At 40.6% G+C, this 20704-nt stretch overlaps 1 protein-coding gene across 1 annotated transcript in view; it reads left to right on the forward strand.

Annotated features, from left to right (window-relative positions):
- The window catches only part of LOC106089633 (bridge-like lipid transfer protein family member 3B), a 173795-nt gene that overhangs the window by 104817 nt on the left and 48274 nt on the right, over positions 1–20704 (forward strand). Inside the window, exons 2-8 of the mRNA XM_059365966.1 lie at positions 11327–11528; positions 11617–11862; positions 11994–12386; positions 12467–12632; positions 12710–12830; positions 12905–13332; positions 19274–19300. Of these exons, the coding sequence (XP_059221949.1) occupies positions 11327–11528; positions 11617–11862; positions 11994–12386; positions 12467–12632; positions 12710–12830; positions 12905–13332; positions 19274–19300 (1583 nt within the window). The remainder of the gene's footprint in view (positions 1–11326; positions 11529–11616; positions 11863–11993; positions 12387–12466; positions 12633–12709; positions 12831–12904; positions 13333–19273; positions 19301–20704) is intronic.

The raw sequence follows: 20704 nt of genomic DNA on the forward strand, positions 1-20704 counted from the left end.
TTTGGGCAGGAATAACTTAAACCACATCAACGTCAGCAACAGCAACAGCATCAGAATCAACATCATTGACAACTAACCCAACTGACCATCATACTGGCCGCCCCATTAAAAGTCAAATAATGCCAAAACATTTCAATGATGTTAAGATAGCACAACGCCATGAGGGTCATTGAATTTGAACGAAATGAAACTGAAATCAGATGGCTGCCTGGCTCGAACAGTAACTGTGGCACTTTTCTGACCATTTTCTGTTTATTTATTTTTTTTTGTTGTTGCAGGGATGGAACTAACTTTGATGGAATGAGATAAACACACTAACATACAGGCAAACATAAAAAACTTTTTCATTACATTACAAACATGATTTCGGCTAATGATGTGTAAGACTTACAAACAATATGGAATGCTGTGTGCATTTCCATGACCATGGCGGTGAATTTTGTTAGGGCTTTAAGTAAAGGGCCCTAAGAGATAGTTGGAATTTCTTAATGGCCCGACTTTTGCGGCTAACAGATACCGACACTTAGGTGCGGACACAATACCAGAAAGAACCAACTTAGGGGCGTGACATGGAAAACAATTAGGGATTTTATAAGCAGCTCGAAATTCTTAACATAGAATTTTCTTTTTCCAGATTTCTTTTTTTAGTATTTAGAGTGTACAATTAGCCGATTACTGGCTTAGGTGTTGTCCATAGTGAAATGGGGCGGAATATCCGCACCCTCTTTCAAAATGGGCGAACATATCTGTGGGAGCTATATATATGAATCGAAACCAATTTCATGGAGATTATATAGGTCTGGTCTTTAGACAAATACGATCATACAGACAGATGGACATACCTCAATAAATTCAGCAAATCATGTGGAGTTAACTTATATACTCAACAATCACTCCAAAATATCTACAGACGGACTTAGCTAAATCGATTCAGAAAATGAGTACAATATATTGGGTTGCCCAAACTGACAGAAGAAAGAATGCAATTACAGAGTCACAAGCTGTGAAAAAATTTGTCAACGCCGACTATATGAAAAATCCGCAATTACTTTTTGGGCAACCCAATATATACTAAAATTCTGAACCAGTTTTGATGGGCCTCGGCGGATGTTTTGAGACGCCCTACCCCCCATTTCGGATCCTGACTTCTTGAGCCGCTAGAGGGCGCAGTTATTATCCGATTTGGCTGAAATTTTGCACCAAGTATTTTATTATGACTTCCAACTACTCTGTCAAGTATGATCCAAATCGGTTCAAAAGCTGATATAGCATTCGTATAAACCTATTTCGGATCCTGACTTCTTGAGCCGCTAGAGGGCGCAGTTATTATCCGATTTGGCTGAAATTTTGCACCAAGTATTTTATTATGACTTCCAACTACTCTGCCAAGTATGGTCCAAATCGGTTCAAAAGCTCATATAGTTTCCATAAAAACCTATTTCGGATCCTGACTTCTTTAGCCACTAGAGGGCGCAGTTATTATCCGATTTGGCTGAAATTTTGCACCAAGTATTTTATTTTGACTTCCAATAACTTTGCCAGGTATGGTCCAAATCGGTTCATAACCTGATATAGGTTTCGTATAAACCGTTTTCGGATATTCAAAAGCTGATATAGCTTCCATATAAACCTATTTCGGATCCAGACTTCTTGAGCCGCTAGAGGGCGCAGTTATTATCCGATTTGGCTGAAATTTTGCACCAAGTATTTTATTATGACTTCCAACTACTCTGCCAAGTATGGTCCAAATCGGTTCAAAAGCTCATATAGTTTCCATAAAAACCTATTTCGGATCCTGACTTCTTGAGCCGCTAGAGGGCGCAGTTATTATCCGATTTGGCTGAAATTTTGCACCAAGTATTTTATTTTGACTTCCAATAAGTTTGCCAGGTATAGGCCAAATCGGTTCATAACCTGATATAGCTTTCGTATAAACCATTTTCGGATCTTCAAAAGCTGATATAGCTTCCATATAAACCTATTTCGGATCCAGACTTCTTGAGCCGCTAGAGGGCGCAGTTATTATCCGATTTGGCTGAAATTTTGCACCAAGTTTTTATTATGACTTCCAACTACTCTGTCAAGTATGGTCCAAATCGGTTCAAAAGCTGATATAGTTTCCATATAAACCTATTTCGGGTCCTGACTTCTTAAGCCGCTAGAGGGCGCAGTTATTACCCGATTTGGCTGAAATTTTGCACCAAGTATTTTATTATGACTTCCAACTACTCTGCCAAGTATGGTCCAAATCGGTTCAAAAGCTTATATAGTTCCCATATAAACCGTTTTCGGATCTTGACGTTTTTATCCGCTTCAGGGCACAATAATTATCCGATTTGGCTGAAATTTTTTATGAATTGTTTCGGTTTGACCGTCAACAACTGCGCCAAGTAGAGCCAAAATTGGTTCACAACCTGATATAGCTCCAATATAAACCGATCTCCTGATTATACTTCATGAGCCTCTAGAGGGAGCATTTCTTAATCGATTCTGAAATTTTCCACCAAGTATTTTATTATGACTTCCAACTACTCTGCCAAGTATGGTCCAAATCGCTTCATAACCTGATATAGCTCCATATAAACCTATTTCGGATCCTGACTTCTTAAGCCGGTAGAAGGCGCAGTTATTATCCCATTTGGCTGAAATTTTGCACCAAGTATTTTATTATGACTTCCAACTACTCTGCCAAGTATGGTCCAAATCGGTTCAAAAGCTGATATAGCTTCCATATAAACCGATTTCGGATCCTGACTTCTTGAGCCACTAGAGGGCGAAGTTATTATCCGATTTGGCTGAAATTTTGCAATTTGAAGAGTTTTAGTTGGACCATAAACAACTGTACAAAGAATGGTCCAAATCGGTTCATAACCTTATATAGTTTCCATATAAACCTATTCCGGATCTTGATGTCTTTAGCCGCTAGTGGGCGCATTTATTATCCGATTTGGCTGAATTTTCATGAATTGTTTTGGTTTCACCATCAACAACTGTGTCAATCAAGGCCAAAATCGTTTCACAACCTGATATAGCTCCAATATAAACCGATCTCCTGATTATAATTCATGAGCCTCAAGAGGGCGCAATCCATGGTTTCCTCTTCTTCGATGTGCTCACAGCTTCCGCAGAATAGTTAGCATAAGTCTACCATCATTCTTCCAATAATTTCACGAGGGACACAATAAGTAAGACTTCTGTTCTAGTCAACGGCAGCAAAGCGCCGTTTTTATGTTTTCACTTTTTTGACCTAAACTACCCACTGCCATCAGTAATTTTGACCGCACTTGGAAAATCCTTCTTAACTTATTTTATGGTCTGTGGGTGGTTTTGATATATTACAGTAATATTGTATAGTTTCTATTTACGGTAAAATATGCAAGAACGGTATGATATTTTTAAAAATAATTGCAAAATGGAATTTCTTTAAATGTGCTTAAGTATGTTGTCTACGATCGGTGCGTGTGTATATCGATTTGTCACTTGAATTCGTATGCAGGCGATAAAGTTATTATCGGACTGAAATGAAATTAAGGCTGATAAGTTTCATTGATAAAGAGTAAGATACAAACAACATGTTTATATTAAAAAGCGGTGAATAGAAAGCTGTAGTTGTACAAATAACAGTCTCTTAATGTCAAGATTTACACATTGGAGTTATATGGAGTTTTTGGATTTAGGAGTTTTTAAAAAAGTGAAGACCTTGACGAACTGCGGCTCTAAAGTATTATAGATGCCGTTCTCCTGATGGCCGGGGGATTTGACGTGGTTCTTATCCAGGAACCATGAGTGTGTGGAGGAATAGTTCGTGGACTAAGAATTTGGGATTTAAACTACTCAAGGGCGCGGGGAATGCGAGACACAGAGCCTGTATTCTTGCAAGGAGTAGTTTAAATGTTTTTTTCATTTTCCGTCGTAGCAACCAGCTTTGAAATAAACAAGTCTCGTTACTGACTAGCTTCCCTATATATGGCTCACGATTCAGAGATGCCGCCTTCAAACCTTAAGTCGCTGGTTGAAGCCGCTTCTGTGGGGAAGAAGAGCCTCATTGTAGGAAGTGATGCTATTTCACATCACCATATATAGGGAAAGGAGGCCACCGTAGCGCAGAGGTTAGCATGTCCGCTTATGACGCAGAACGCCTGGGTTCGAATCCTGGCGAGACCATCAGAAAAAATTTTTCAGCGGTGGTTTTCCCCTCCTAATGCTGGCAACATTTGTGAGGTACTATGCCATGTAAAACTTCTCTCCAAAGAGGTGTCGCACTGCGTCACGCCGTTCGGACTCGGCTATAAAAAGGAGGCCCCTTATCATTGAGCTTAAATTTTAATCGGACTGCACTCATTGATATGTGAGAAGTTTGCCCCTGTTCCTTAGTGGAATATTCATGGGCAAAATTTGCAATATATAGGGAAATTTGAATGTCAACGAAAGGGGTGAGGTGCTTATTGAATATATTTTAAGTTGAAATCTGGCGATTTGTAATAAAGGGGATAAACCGACCTTTATTACCAGGAACAGGCAGGAGGTACTAGATATTACCTTTGTATCGGAAGATATATGTGGAAGAATATGCGTTGGGATGTGTTGGATGACCACAATTTCTCTGTTCATCGTTATATTAGTTTCAGCCTCGGAGAAACTACTACAGAAGTGGTCCCTCGGGTAAACAGAAGAAAGGCGGATTGGGATAATTTCAACACAAATTCTGCACGTCTATTCCTTCTTGACCAGAAAAGGAAGAAACTGCGGAGGATTTAGACATAGTGGTAAAGCGGATCACGAAGGCCCTGAATGACTCGCTTGTGTCGGCATGTCCTAGGGTCAAGCCAAAGGGCAAACAGCGACCACCATGGTGGACCCCAGAGCTGGTTGGTCTAAGGAAGGACTGCAGTAAACTCTTCAACAGAGTAAAAGCCACAAGAGCATCACACGATTGGGACATCTATAAGGCTAAGCTAAAAAGATATAAGGGCAAGCTGAGAAAGGCTCAGAAAAAAATCCTGTGTAGAATTCTTCAACTCCGCGGAGGATACATCTGAGGCCTCTAGACTAAGGAAGATTCTGTCCTCAAGACCTATTACGGTGGGGTATATTTAGATGTCAGAGAATGTATAGACAATGTCTAATGAGGAAACACTAGAACTACTCGTTAATACACATTTCCCGTGAAATTCTTCAACGGATAACGTGGCGCCAGAAGAGGTTGTCACTGATATGCATTCGTCGGAGGATATTAGGGAAATTCTATCTGAGCCGAAAATCCTTTGGGCGATAGGAAGTTTCGACTCCTTTAAGTCGACAGGCCCTGATGATGTATCACCGGTTGAATTACAAGCTTTATCCGATAGACTGCCTCCCTGGCTTAGGGAGATATACTCTGCTTGTATCAGAATGTCATATATACCTTTGGGATTGAGAGACACGAAGGACATTTCCATTCCAAAAGGAGGAAAACGTTACCGCACAAAAGCGAAAGATTTTCGTCCTATTAGTCTGTCATCCTTTATGCTGACGGCTCTTGAAAGGTTGATAGAAACATATCTTAGGGCAAAGATCTCTCGAGATCGCCTGTCGCGACAGCAGCATGCATATAGTAAAGGCAAATCCACTGAAACAGCCCTTCACGACCTAGTCGGCTACATTGAGGGTTCTCTCGCTGTCAAGGAATATACAATGGTAGCATTTCTTGTCATTGAAGGTGCTTTCAATAATGCAAAACCGACATCAATCATGAAGGACGTGGATTTTCTAGGCATCAACTCTACTGTAAGAAAGTTTATTAATTACTTACCTGAGATGAACCTTGAAGTCGAGTGCGAGGCACTGCTTGGATTGACGGAACAGACAGTTTTGGATTGACGGAACCCCAGTTTTGCCATCTGAAAGATCATTTTACACGGATGGATCAAAGCTAGAGGACAGTGTGGGCTTGGGGGTTTACATTGAGAACTCAGGGACTGAGATCTGTTTTACACTGCCTGACCAAAATACGGTCCTGCAGGCGGAGATCCGGGCGATCACGGACTGCGATAAGTGATGTGGTGCTATCGCGAGGACGGCGAGTGTGAACATCTTTACCGACAGTAAAATTGCTATAAGGGCAATAAAAACCAGAAAGGTAAGGTCACGAACAGTCTTGCAAAAAGGAGATTAACGCCTTCTCTGAGGATGGCAAAATCCGCATCGTTTTGGTGCCGGGCCATAACGGAGTTAGGGGAAATGAAAGGGCAGACTATTTGGCGGTTAAGGCCAAAGGACTGCCGTCAACAAACTTGGTTAACCAGGAGCCTTTCGAGCCGCGCAGACCGAGTTAAGGGAGTGGACGATGAATGGGCATGCAATATTGTGGAACAACGAAACGGTCGATAGGACGACGAAAATCCTATGGGGGGATCCAGATCGACGAAAATCCTATGCGAGGATCCAGACGAGGCTATTACTGAAAGGAAGAAGGAGGTCAGTATAGCTATTGGTATCATAACGGGACACATAGGACTACGAGGAGGAGGAGGTCAGTATAGCTATTGGTATCATAACGGGACACATTGGACTACGAGCTCACTTATGTAAAATCGGTGCGGCAAGTGATAGCATGTGTAGGGCATGCGGGGAAGATGATGAGACGTTGGAGTGTCTCCTTTGTCATTGCCCGGCTTTCGCGTCCAACAGATACCGGTACTTAGGTGGGGACACAGTATCAGACATGCACCAACCTAGGGGAGTGGTATTGAAAACAATCAAGTATTTTGTAAGTAGCACGGAACTTCTAACTTAAAATTTTCTTTTTCGAGGTTACTTTATAGTTTTTAGAGCGCACAACAAGCCGATTACTGGCTTAGGTGTATGTCCATAGTGGCAAGGGGTAGATTAATATCTGCACCCTCTTTTCAACCTAACCTACTTACTAAAAGATGCATTACGGCAGGCTGGAGATCTGTGGATCTAAAAAGCTGGGTCAGCAAAGGAGTTCTGGTGGCTGGCGCTTCAAAAGCCCACCAACTGCTCAATACTTAACCGGATCCAAAGGATGGCTTGTTTGTGCATCACAGCTGCACTGAGGATGAATTTAATGCTACATCTTTTACCTCTGGACATTGTGGCTACCCAAATTGCAGCGATCACCGCCGTAAGATTAAGGGAGCTTTCTTATTGGCCATGTGGCGGCTACGGGCACTGTTTTATCCTTGATACAATATCCTATGTTCCAGGCAGTGTGGATTACACCCTACCTGAGACGCTTTTTGATAAAAAGTACTGTACCACTATTCCTGATAGAACCGATTGGAACTACGATACGGATGGTTCCAAACTAAACTAAACGACTAAACGATAGTTTGGCTTTGGGGTGTATTCTTAAGATCTAGAACTGGTCATATCGAAAAGATTACCCGACCACTGTAGTGTGTACCAAGCGGAGATCCTCGCAATTAAGGAAGCGGTGGAATGGCTAAGATATAATGTCATTACGACGATTGGCATAAATATCTTCTCATGACAGCCAGGCAGCCATTAAATCTCTGGAGATCGTATTTCTGAACACACAAAAACCGCCCTCGACTGTCGCAGATCTCTCAACGAACAGTTTAAAATTCACCTGTTTTGGGTGCAGGGCCACAGAGATATCCCCGGGGAATTCTAAAGCGGACGAGCTTAAGAGACTGTGAACTACCCTACACATTCCAAGGATACTGGAATCTGGGGGTATGTCTCTAGCGACATGTAAGCTAAGTTTTCAAGACCAGACCCGAAGGACAACAAATGATAGATGGTCACAAAGAGGGGGCTGTGAGCATTCAAAAACGATGTGGCCTAATCAAGACTTTAAGAGGTCTACTGCTTTGCTGTCATTGGCTAGAACAGATATCGCAGTCATTGTGTTCGTCATGACAGGTCACTGTCTAATCTTAAAACATGCTGACTGACTGAAGGTTGCGAGTAACGACTTTTGCAGAAGAAGGACATCGAAGAAATAGAGACTATAGAATATCTGCTGTGTGAGTGTCCCGCACTGGCAATCAGCAAGAATTCCACTTTAGACTATTACTTTGAGAGCTTGTCTGATTTAGCGGATGTGAACATTCACAAGTTATTGGGCTTTTTAAAACATCTTCCTTCTTTTGATCCTGTGGTATCACAACGGACGAAAACGTCTAAGTGAATTTGATGTCACACTGCCACTTAAACCTAACCTAAGAAGTTTGTAAGTAGATCAATGGTGTGTGGTTGGCTCGTGCCTCTAAACAACCAGATACTCCTACTGACATGTCTCGGAGGCAGTTCTATCTCACAGCGTTGTAAATTCCAGTGGTTCGGCTTTTGGCAGATCAGTAGATACTGCTTAGAGAGAATCTCACTGTGGTGTTTTAACTTTATACAACTTGATCAATGTTTGTCATCTGTAGCCAGCTTTTGATTATCTGTAGGTTTGTCCACTGCGTACTGAGCCCTCCTGCGGTCTATAATTAACTACATAACTACATTTGGCCATACTCTATACCATACACTAGTATTTTTCTTCTAGGCCCATGTAGAAAATAACATTAGGCGTCTTATCCTTGTCTTAGTGGATTTTCCCTTGATTTTGGAAGATCGTAAAGAAGATGAAATATATTGTACATTGCATATTCAGTTCGATAACTATAATATTAGCAATTATAGACCTGCTTGCATTATACAATATATTAATTTTATACCCACCAGCATAGGATAAGAGGCATATTCACTCAGTCATTCCCCTTGCAACGTATCATTTCCGGCTCTACAAAGTTTATATATTTCTGGTCATCGTAAAATTCGGAGACGATTTAACGATGTCCGTGTGTCCGTCAATTGTAATCATGCTACAGGCTGAAAAATTAAGATATTGCGTTTGAAATTTTGCACAGACTCGTATTTCTTCTATAAGCAGGTTAGTTCTTGAATAGGCCAAATCGGACTATATTTGGGTTCATAGAGCGATCTGCCGAATAAAGGGCTTGAGCCCATAAAAGCCACAATTATTATCCGATTTAGCTGAAATTTGAAATAGTGAGTTGATTAAAGCCTCCCGATATCCGACTCAAATATGGTTCAGATCGGTCTTTATTCAGATATAGCTGCCATATAGATCGACCTGCCGATTAAGGGTCTTAAGCCCATTAAAGCTGCATTTATTACCCAATTCCGCTGGATTTTGACACAACGACTTTTATTATTCGTCATCAGACCAGCTTATGGTCCAGATCAGACTTTATTTAGATACAGCTGCTTTATAGACCGATTTTCCAATTTTGGGTCTTAGTTCCAAAAAAAAAGCGGATTTGTTGCCTGATTTCGATGAAACTGTGACTTGTGTAAGAGTTCTCGGGACCTAAATCAAATGTGATCCACACCAGCTGCTATTTGCAAATTGCTATGGATATAGTAGTGGAGTTGTCATACAAATTTATCCATGGTGGTGTGTATCCAAAGTTCGGCACGGTATTGGCAAGTTCTATATGCTAACAATGTGGAGTATGTTTGAAGTCAAGATACACCCATGAGACCCAGAAATTTAGATTATAAATATAAGCAAATTTGTATTCTGTGTTTTGTAGAAGGTACTACGGAGCATGCTTGGGTGGGATGGTTTAAATAAAAACGTCGGCTCCTTTTTGAACAGAAATGCGTTGCTTATAAGTTGTATTTTGGCTAAAAGATAGTTCCCAGGACGGATGGAACTGCTGTTCAGACCTTGCATATTTGTGGCGAAGTTGAATAATACTTTTTCTTCGAGTTGATCTTGCAAAATGAAGTTTTTCGTTTCATTTTAAGTAAACTCACTTTTTTTTTAAGAAACAGTAGACACTTAAATTTAAATAAAATCTCATGTTGAAAATTCGAAATGAAAAAGCTGATTTTCTTTCGTGGCGTCTCTTTTTAAATACATATCTTGTAATGCTGTTATATGCTTTGTGTAGTCGTTGTAATTACAGCTTGAAAATTTATAATTTTAACTCCATAAAATAAAACTGGATCCAAGTACGATTTCGCTAAAGTCATCCGAATAAGCAAAGATGTTGAGCTCTGCAAAGCCCATAAGTTGCGAAGCATCTCATGTGTCTTAGCGATATTACTTTGAATGTGGTTGGCCCACGTTAGCCTTACATTGAATGTAATTCAAAGGTTTGAGGCTATTGATAAAATACTTATCGACGTATTATTAATTCTTAATGGATATTGTGCATGTAAGTTCGCTTCATTTTTGGAGATTTCTATACATTTTCATTTAGTAGGATAGTAGCCCTGTAGTTTACAGGTCCTAAATCATTTTCATACCCACAACCATAGGATGGGGGTATACTAATCTAGTCATTCCGTTTGTAACACCTCGAAATATTGATCTAGGACCCCATAAAGTTTATACATTCTTGATCGTCTTGACAATCTGAGTCGAATTAGCCATGTCCGTCCGTCCACCTGTCGAAATCACGATAAGGGTCGAACGCGTTAAGCTAGCCCCTTGAAATTTTGCACAGTTACTTAATATTGAAATAGGTCGTTGGGGATTGCAAATGGGCCATATCGGTTCAGATTTGGATATATTTTTGTCCGATTTGGCTGAAATTTTGTACGTAGTATTCTGTTATGACTCTTAATAACTGTGCCAAGTACGGTCCAAATTGGTCCCATATAAACCGATCTCCCGATTTGATTTCTTGAACCCTTACAAGCCGCGATTTTTATCCGATTTGACTGAAATTTTGCATATAGCGTCCGTTATGACTCTCAGCAACTGTGCCAAGTACGGTCTATAACCAGATATAGCTTCCATATTTTAGCAGAATCCATGGTGGTGGGTTCCCAAGATTCGGCCCGGCCGAACTTAGCACGCTTTTAGTTGATTTAAATATTCGTCTGATGTTTTGTAAATGTCTCAAATTTGTATCCAAAATCTCATCAGAATAAGGTACAGCTCCTATATAAATTTTTTATGCAATACGCGTATAGGAGGCCAGCAATGAACAACATTTTATTCTGACCCCTTCAAAATTTTGCAAGGATTCGGAAAATTAGTAAATTTGCAAAAATTCATTAAAATCCGATCGAATTTAGATTCAATACGGAGTTTATATGGCAAAATCTAAACTCAAAATGGCTGTTACTCCTTAATTGCAGGAAAAATTGTATGAAAAACATTTAAAGATTTTTAAATGTTCCCCTTTATTCGCACATTTTTTTTGTTTTCATTTAAATAAATTTTATATTTTCCAATGCTGTATCTCCCACACGTATTTTTCCATTCATTTCATTTCAATTAATTAAAGCTTCAATTCTTTGCACTGTTTTTTTTTTTTTTTTTTTGCAGATACACCAAAAATCTATCACCAGATAAAGTCAATTTGAGCACATTTCGTGGCGAGGGAGAGCTATCAAATTTGCAATTGGATGAAGCCGTGCTCACCGAACTTTTGGAATTACCCTCATGGCTGCGTTTAACATCGGCATGGTGCAATCATGTGTCATTTCGTATCAGTTGGACAAAATTAAAAAGTGTACCCATCACTTTGGTAAATACAGGAGATCTGCAACGGCAGATATGAGCCAGTTAAATTAATAATTTTTGTTGTTGTTGTTGTTGTTTGGCATTTTTCACAGACATTGGATGAAGTGAACATAACCGTGGAAACATGTGATCCCCTAGCCAGGCAAGCGGAAAATAAATCACCAAATGGCACAAGTGGTGCTGGCTCCGGTGGAGCAGGTGGAGGAGGTGGTGGTTCTTTGCCACAAATACCTCAGGGCAAATACAGTTTCATACACAAGGTGGTCGATGGCATTACCATTGTGGTGAATACAGTCAATGTGAAATTCTTGAGTACAGCATTTACAGCTTCAGTGCAGGTAAGAGCAAAAATGATGGGCAGTAAGTAGTCATGGAAAGCCATAAAGTCCTCCTCAGAGGATTTATTTTAAAACATTTCCATTTAAATACACTTCCTTCCTCCGCCCACCTACCGCATTTGCTTTTTCAGATGTCCCGCATACGCGTTGAATCAAAAACTCCAAAATGGGCCACCGGTGATTTACGTTTCACTCGCCTTAAAGATACCCAAAAGGGAATTTTGTTAATCTTCAAAGAGCTTTCATGGCAAACGGTGCGTATAGAAGCCAGTTCAACACAGGACAGATCGTTGACTCCCCTGCGTTTGTTAACGAATCATGCCCGGTGTCGCATTACCATAAGAAAGCGTTTGTCCGATTGTACGCTGTTGGCTTCACGTTTGGTGCTAATACTCGATGATCTATTGTGGGTGCTAACAGACTCTCAACTTAAGGCAGCTCTGCATTTTGTCGATTCACTTTCGGGTCTTATAAAGGCGGCCACACATGCTACACAGAAATCAAAAGCAGCTCGTAAACTGGAGGTGGGTTTTAATTTAAAATGTTTTTTGCTTTAATTGAAATGTTTTTTTTTTTTTTTTTTTTTTGGGGGGTTTTTCTTTAGACTCTTCCCGAATATCAAGCACAATTGGCTCAACAGCAGAACCGCTTAAGCGAATCCTCGCATACGAATGCCCAGCTGAAAATGTTCAATGCCTTTGATGTGCGAGAGACCTCCTATCATTTCTTTAGTCAACGCATTGATTTGCATCTGTGTGATGATGAAGGAGGTGAGTCTTCAACCAAAACCTGCGGTCTTTAAATCACACTCTCAAAAATTTTTGTATACTATTTCATTTAATTACAGATGGTCGTTCCAGTTATCCAGATTTGGATAAAGGAGGAGCTTTACAAATTTCCGTTCAAGCATTCCAGGTTGATTATTATCCCTATCATTTAGCTAAATCCGATAGATCTCATTGGGCAAAGTAAGAGATAAAAGTCTTCAACTTTTGAATAACGGGTATTTATTTTCCCTTCGTTTGCCTCTCTTTCTTTATAGATACAAAGAAGCCTCTGTTTCACCAGCCCTATGGCTGAAGGAATCTTTAAATGCCTTTCGTGAGTCAGTTCTTAATTTAAGTCAACCCAATCGTCCCTCCACCCATGCTCCTCTGGAACGTAGCACACCTAATTCGCCTATAACCCTAAACGCTGCTACTCTGGCCACTTCATATGCCAAACAATCACATACGGCCGCATCCACTGGCAGTAGCACACCCACGCAGATAGCCAGCAATGCTGGTTCAGCGGGTTCGGCTGGTTCCGGATCCTCGGGCAGTCATCTGTCACAGAGTTATCAACAAAAGTCCATATTGGATAATTTGGCCAAATTAATGAGTTCTTGTGTTATTTTGCGCATAGAAGATTTTCAACTGTATCGTGTAACAACATCAGGCAAGAAACAAATGCCCAAGGAATTTGTATCGGGTAAGTAGTGGTTTATAAGAAAACAAAAGGATTTCCTTTGTCTGATTAGCACAAGGGTAACAATGATACCATACATACATGTAAACACAGATACAAAATGTAAATGAATCAAACAACACCGCTTAATTTTTACACAAAAGAGATACAGGATATACTTTAGAATGACAGAATTTTAAATTATTATTATGTCTCGGCATATCTTTATTTGTTTTTTTTTATTATCAATTCACTATAGCCTTAATTTGCCACTATTTTTTGATGTCCAGAATATACGCCCAGAAACTCTGCAACACGGAGGTCGCGAGCATCCTAATCTATTAGCTGTCTGATCTTAGCTGTCTGAAATCAGACTCCCACAATTTTTGACCATTGTAGCTACTCACGAAAAACTCAGGTGGGAACCAAACCACGACTCCCACATTGGTAATTCTTGCTCACTACCTTCAACTCATACTTATAGGGTCGCTTTATATGATTACGCGGGTGCGAGCTTCCAGAATAATCTATTGGCTGTTTGAAATCAGACTCGTACAATTTTTGATCATTGTGATACCATAGTAACTACTGACTAAGACTCTGGTGGGAACCTAAGCCACGACTTCCACACCGGTAATCTGAGCTCACTACTACCAACTCAGTTATAGAGGCGCTTGATTCGATTCAGGTGGAAACCAAACCACGACTCCCACACTGGTAATTCTAGCTCACTACCACCAACTCATACTTATAGGGTCGCTTTATATGATTACACGGTTGCGAGCTTCCAGAGTAATCTATTGGCTGTTTGAAATCAGACTCGTACAATTTTTGATCATTGTGATACCATAGTAACTACTGACTAAGACTCTGGTGGGAACCTAAGCCACGACTTCCACACCGGTAATCTGAGCTCACTACTACTAACTCAGTTATAGAGGCGCTTGATTCGATTCGAGTAAGTTTGGTTAGGAATATAAAAAGGTTGTTGTTGTTGTGGCAGTTTGTTGTGTTCCTTCTTTCGTGTGCTTGATTCTGTTGAGTATCCAGATCCAGGAACTCTGCGACTAAGATGGGGTGCATCCAGAGAAATCTGGGTTGGAGTCCAGTGTGTCTGGATGGGCAGTTAAACAGCTGACGTGTGTCGTGCTGTCGCTTTTGACAATCAGGACATACATCGCGCTTCGGTATCAATCCTTGCTCTGTAGGAGTTGAGGCGGCTGCATCTGCCGGATCGAAATTGAGCCAGAACTACTCTGATTTGCCGGCGGAGGTCAATACCTTCAGATGCAATGGGAGGCGGTCGTTCTCCAAGGACTACATTCACCCGGTAGTTTACCGCATCTGCTACCGTGTCTTCATAAATGTTGTCTAGACCCATTTGATATGCCGCTTGATCTAGAGGTTCTATCTTGTAGCGCTGAACCTCACGCTTTAGATCATATAGATCTACTTTTTTGGCGGTGTACACCTATCTGTAAGATGATGATTTGGATGGTCTCTGCGATAACAGCCCAAAATAGGTGACACTGAAAACTCTAGACGAAACTGCTTAGAAGAACAACTAAAAGCCTAGAAGCCTTTTGCAAGTTATAGATTTTAATTTCGGAGAACACGGTTAATAAGTGAGTCTTTTATGAGTGTAAGACCCTAAGTCGGCAGATCGGACTAGGCGGTTGCTATAACCAAATAAGGTCTATTGTGGAGCATAATCGGATTGGATAACGGTTGGCCTAGCACAACTGACTGTTCCAATTTCAGTCAAATCGGGTATAAAATACAATTTTTATGTGCTTAAGACCTTAAAACAGCAGATCAGTTTGTGTGACAGCTATATCTAAAAAAGTTAATATACTCGTATCGGATATCGAGTGGCCTAATAAATGCGCCTTTTGCGCGCTTAAGACCCTAAGTCGGCAGATCTGGCAGCTATTGGGCTGCCCAAAAAGTAATTGCGGATTTTTCATATAGTCGGCGTTGACAAATTTTTGCACAGCTTGTGACTCTGTAATTCTTTTCTTTCTTCTGTCAGTTATCAGCTGTTTTAGCTTGCTTTAGAAAAAAAGTGTAAAAAAAGTATATTTGATTAAAGTTCATTCTAAGCTTTATTAAAAATGCATTTTCTTTCTTTTAAAAAATCCGCAATTACTTTTTGGGCAAACCAATATATCCTAATGTGGTCTGATGCGGATATATATGTTGCAAATTTCAGAGCAATAAATAGATATAGCGGCACTTATGGGCTTAAGTCCCTGAATCCTTAGATCGGTCTATTTGGCAGCTATATCCAAATATGGTTTTATCTAACCAACTCTCCTTTCGAATATTGCTTGTCCTATCCCAACTCACTGTCCCAAATTTTAGCGAAATCGGGCAATAAATGCGGATTTTATAAACTCAAGTCCTAAATCAGAACATCGGTCTATATGGAAGCTATATCCGTTCAAGAACTTAATCTGCATATTAATGAAATACGGATCTGTGCAAAATTTCAGGTCAGCTGTCAGGCTCTACTGGGTCCTGGGCCATCAAGGTGTGTTGGATGGGGCAGGCGGATAAGTACGCATCGTGCTACGAAATCTGTGAGCTTTCCCCTGTGCGAGGTAGGGAAGTCGCTTTTTACTATGACCGCGCGAATAAGGCTTGGCCTGGTGCTGCGTCCTGTGGCCGAGTATTTCATGAAACAGGACGTCGCTCTCCAGGAGGCTGAGATAATATTTCTACGGACTGCCACCAGGAGTGCCGACTGGTCATTGCAACCTCAGGTTTTTGACGTTGCGTTTGGCACAGGGGGAGGCAGACATTGCGTTTGCGAGAAGAAATTGCAGAAGGTCAAGCATCTTTTGTGCAACTGACGTACAATTGCGAGGGGACGACTCAGCACCAGGGGAGCACCTCTTTCCTTGACCCTCCTAAATTCACCGGCTGAACCATTCTTTTACGGGTCAGAGATTCTCCCTGGTCCGCTTGGGTTCCTACTTTTAATACCCACCACCATTGGATGGGGGTATACTAATCTAGTCATTCCGTTTGTAGCACCTCGAAATATTGATCTGCGACCCACTAAAATATATTTATTCTAGATCGTCTCGACATGCCCATCCGTCCGTCCCTCGAAATCACGATAGCGGTCGAACGCGTAAAGTTAGTCGCTTGAAGTTTTGTACAGATACTTTCTATTGATGTAGATCGTTGGGGAAGCAAATGGGCCATATCGGTTCATATTTGGATATAGCCGCCGATTTGACTTCTTGAGCCCCTGGAAGCCTCAATTTTCATCCGATGTGGCTAAAATTTGGAACAAAGACTTGAGTTGTGACTTCCAACGTCCATGACAAGTATGATACGAATCGGTCTTTAAACAGATATATCCCCTATTTAAAGCGATCTCCGGATTTGTCTTCTTGAGCCCTTAGAAGCTTCAATTTTCATCTGAATTTTGGAACAAAGGCTGCTGTTATGACTTTCAACGTCCATGCGAAGTATCATCCAAATCGGTCTTTAAACAGATATAGTCCCATATAAACCGTTCACCGGAATTGACTTCTTGAGCCCTTAGAAGTCTCAATTTTCACCCGATTTAGCTAAAATTTGGAAGAAAGACTTGTGTTAAGACTTGACAAGAGATTTATCTTTCAACCACAGATTATTGATACCTAAGGCTGTGTTGCAGTTTCCGATATGCTCCAACTATTTATTCCGCTTTTGATCACCGGCCAGCTTAGTTATATTTCGGGTTAAGATGACTTATCCACGGCTGCTTGGCTTGGTTGAACGTAGCTCCTAGCGCTCATTTGTCGCAAGTATCGCTGCTACCAGGCCAAACGAATACTGATAGAATTTCAGTATCTTTGGTACTTTTCTTGCGGACTGCGTTAGAGCTCTAAATTTTGCATACAATTACGGTATGTCATTATGAAATTGGTGAGCTGAATTATTTGTTCACTTAGGTCCATAAAGATTGAGACTATTTTATATACTGCTTCCTACGTTTCTCACGGAAGTCCTAGACCAGTGAATTTAGCTTCCTATCTTCAGCGATGGCCTCCAACGCGTATTCCCATCCTGTAGAGATAATGGTACTTTTTGGCAAAAAAGTACTGTTTAGCAATAAAAGGTACATTTTATACTCTCCATTATAGGATGGGAGTATACTAATTTCGTCATCCTGTATGTAACTCCTCGAAATATTCGTCTAAGACCCCATAAAGTTTATATATTTTTGATCGTCATGACATTTTAAGTCGATCTAGCCATGTCAGTCCGTCTGTCTGTCGAAATCACGCTAACTTTCGAAGGAGTAAAGCTAGTCGTTTGAAATTTTGCACAAATACTTCTTATTAGTGTAGGTGGGTTGGGATTGTAAATGGGCTATGTCGGTCCATGTTTTGATATAGCTGCCATAACCGATCTTGGATCTGGACTTCTTGAGCTACTAGAGGACGCAATTCTTATCCGATTTGGCTGAAATTTTGTTCGAAGTGTTTTGCCATGATTTCCAACAACTGTGCTAACTATGGTTGAAATCGGTCCATAACCTGATAAAGCTGTCATATAAACCGATTTTGAATCTTGACTTCTTGAGCCACTAGAGGGCGTAGTTCGTATCCGATTTGGCTGAAATTTGGCTTGACGTGTTTTGTCATGACTTTCAATAACTGTGCTAAGTGTGGTTGAAATCGGTACTTAACCTGATATAGCTGTCATATCAACCGATCTGGGGTCTTGACTTCTTGAGCCACTAGAGGGCGCAATTATTATCCGATCTAACTGAAATTTTGCATGAGGTGTTTTGATATCACTTCCAACAACTGTGCGAAGTATGGTTTAAATCGGTCCATAACCTGATATAGCTGCCATATAAATCGATATGGGATCTTGACTTCTTGACCCACTAGAGGGCGCAATTCTTACCCGATTTGTCTAAAATTTGGCATGACGTGCTTTGTCATGACTTCCAATAACCCTGCTAAGTATGGTTGAAATCGGTTCATAACCTGATATAGCTGCCATATAAACCGATCTGGGGTCTTGAGCCTCTAGAAGGCGCAGTGCTCATTAGATTTGGCTGAAATTTTACACAATGGTTTCTCTCCAATATTCGATTCAATTATGGTTCGAATTGGACCATAACTTGATATATCTCCAATAGCATATCAATTGTTTTCTTTTTTCCTTTGTTTGTATAAAAAGTGGTACGGGGAAAAACCTCGACAAATGCGTTCTACGGTAGAGGGTATTAAGATTCGGATTCAAGTTTAAGCTCAATGATAAGGGTCTTCCTTTTTATAGCCGAGTCCGAACGGCGTGCCGCAACGCGACACCTCTTTGTAGAGAAGTTTTTCATGGCATAGTACCTCACAAATGTTGCTAGCATTAGGAGGGGAAAACCACCGCTGACAATTTTTTCTGATAGTTTCTCCAGGATTCGAACCCAGGCGTTCAGCGTCATAGGCTGACAGGCTAACCTCTGCGCTACGGTGACGTCCTTTAGTCTTAGTTAATATGTTTTTTGGTTTAAATTCTGTCACTCTAAAATACACACCTCACACATGAACACCTATGGCATACTGCTTAAATACCAATAATCGCCGCGATACTAATTTCTGGAATAATGTTTTTATCTCTTCCTACTCCTCTTGCGCACTGATATTCTGTGCAATATATGCTTCATTTCCCTTGTTGTTGTTATTTTTTCTTTCATTGTTTCTACCATTGTAAATATAAATTTTAATGTTTCGCTTCTTTGTGACAACTAAAAATTTAAAAAAAAAAACCAAAATTATGGGGTCCTGTTGACGACGCTACCACACTTGTTACCCCAAACCATGTTACCATGTTATGTAATAATATTCGAACGTATGCTGCTTTTTGACGTTTGTGTCCTTCTTGTTTTTGCTTTTCCGCGTAATCGGATCGTTGGAAAACACCACAACAACAAATCGATTTAAAATTGTATTTATAGCACAACAAAAAAGGAAAATCAAAACAGGTGATTTACATGTTTTCCGTTCCGTACATGTTTCCTTCCCCTCACTTCAGTTGTCTCCCCTTTCCCCCCACCATGCATGTCTGAATGTCCTTTTCCTATTCGTTTGAAAAATTTTATGAATTCATTATTATTTAAAAACTAAACGTGTGTTGTATATGCTGTAATAACATGGTAGAGATTATTATGTTTAATAAAGTCCCCTATTTTTGTTGACTCTGTGTAAACTAGCGCGTGTGGTTTGTGTGAAAACGCACTGCAGCAGATTTTTATTGCTATATAGTGTTAATTTATTCTGTGCAATAAGTTGTAGTATTTGTGTTATTAGAGATGTTTAACCAAAGCAATTGGGTAAATAAATTTGAATTATTGAATTAAAGATCGACAAAAATAGGCCTTATATGCGTAAGCCAATGTGTTTAACATGATACCCAAATTCAACTCCTTGTTCAAAATTTCTGAAAAGTCCTGTACGAATCGAATAGACCCAGAACGGGATAACTATGAGCATCACACAAGCTGGAACCTTGAGCTCCAATCTGTGTGGTGTTCTTCGTTATCACGAAGTTGCGGATAGTGGAATGCTCCATACGGAGTAGCTGCAACTGCAGTCGAGGACAATCAGTGGTATCGAGTGGAAAGTCTCAGTGAGAGACCGGAAACTGTCATTCACGACCTAATGGTCTATATAGAGGGTTCTCCCGCTGTCAATAGGGATCTCTCGCTGGTGTTTCTAGGCACCAGCACCACCGGGAGATTGCTATCAATGGCAATTATTGTTCGACCCAGAACGATATAACTATGAGCATCACACAAGCTGGAACCTTGAGCTCCAATCTGTGTGGTGTTCTTCGTTATCACGAAGATGCGGATAATGGAATGCTCCATACAGGGTAGCTGCAACTGTAGACGAGGACAATCAGCGGTATCGAGTGGAGAGTCTCAGTGAGAGACCGGGTTGCACAGGCTCTTCCTTAAATACTGAGTGCCTATGATGCTCGATACGACAAGGCGAGTTATTGGCGCCCTTACATAACCAACAGCCATCAAGCTCCCGCTGCGATAGGTCGTATAGACCGGAGCGAACTTGCTAGCCTATAAGAGATTAACGACGATCGCCACCTTCACATTCAAATGTTGCTACAACAACAAATTTTGTTCAATAAATGCCTTTACAGCATGTGTAATAAACTACTTTAAATTTCAGTGAAATCGGGTTAAATAGCCGTAAGCCGTCATTCGAGATATCAGTTTATGTGACAATTTTATTCAGACATTGTCTGACCTGTGGCATACGTGTCGCGATATTCGTTCAGAATTTCATATTTTATACATATCTGCCTTTGGCTGGCTAACCATATTAAGGTTAGGTTGACATACATCTAAGCCAGTAATCGGCTTTTTGTG

Source organism: Stomoxys calcitrans, chromosome 3, assembly GCF_963082655.1.
Source record: "Stomoxys calcitrans chromosome 3, idStoCalc2.1, whole genome shotgun sequence".
Classification (NCBI taxonomy): Eukaryota; Metazoa; Arthropoda; class Insecta; order Diptera; family Muscidae; genus Stomoxys; species Stomoxys calcitrans.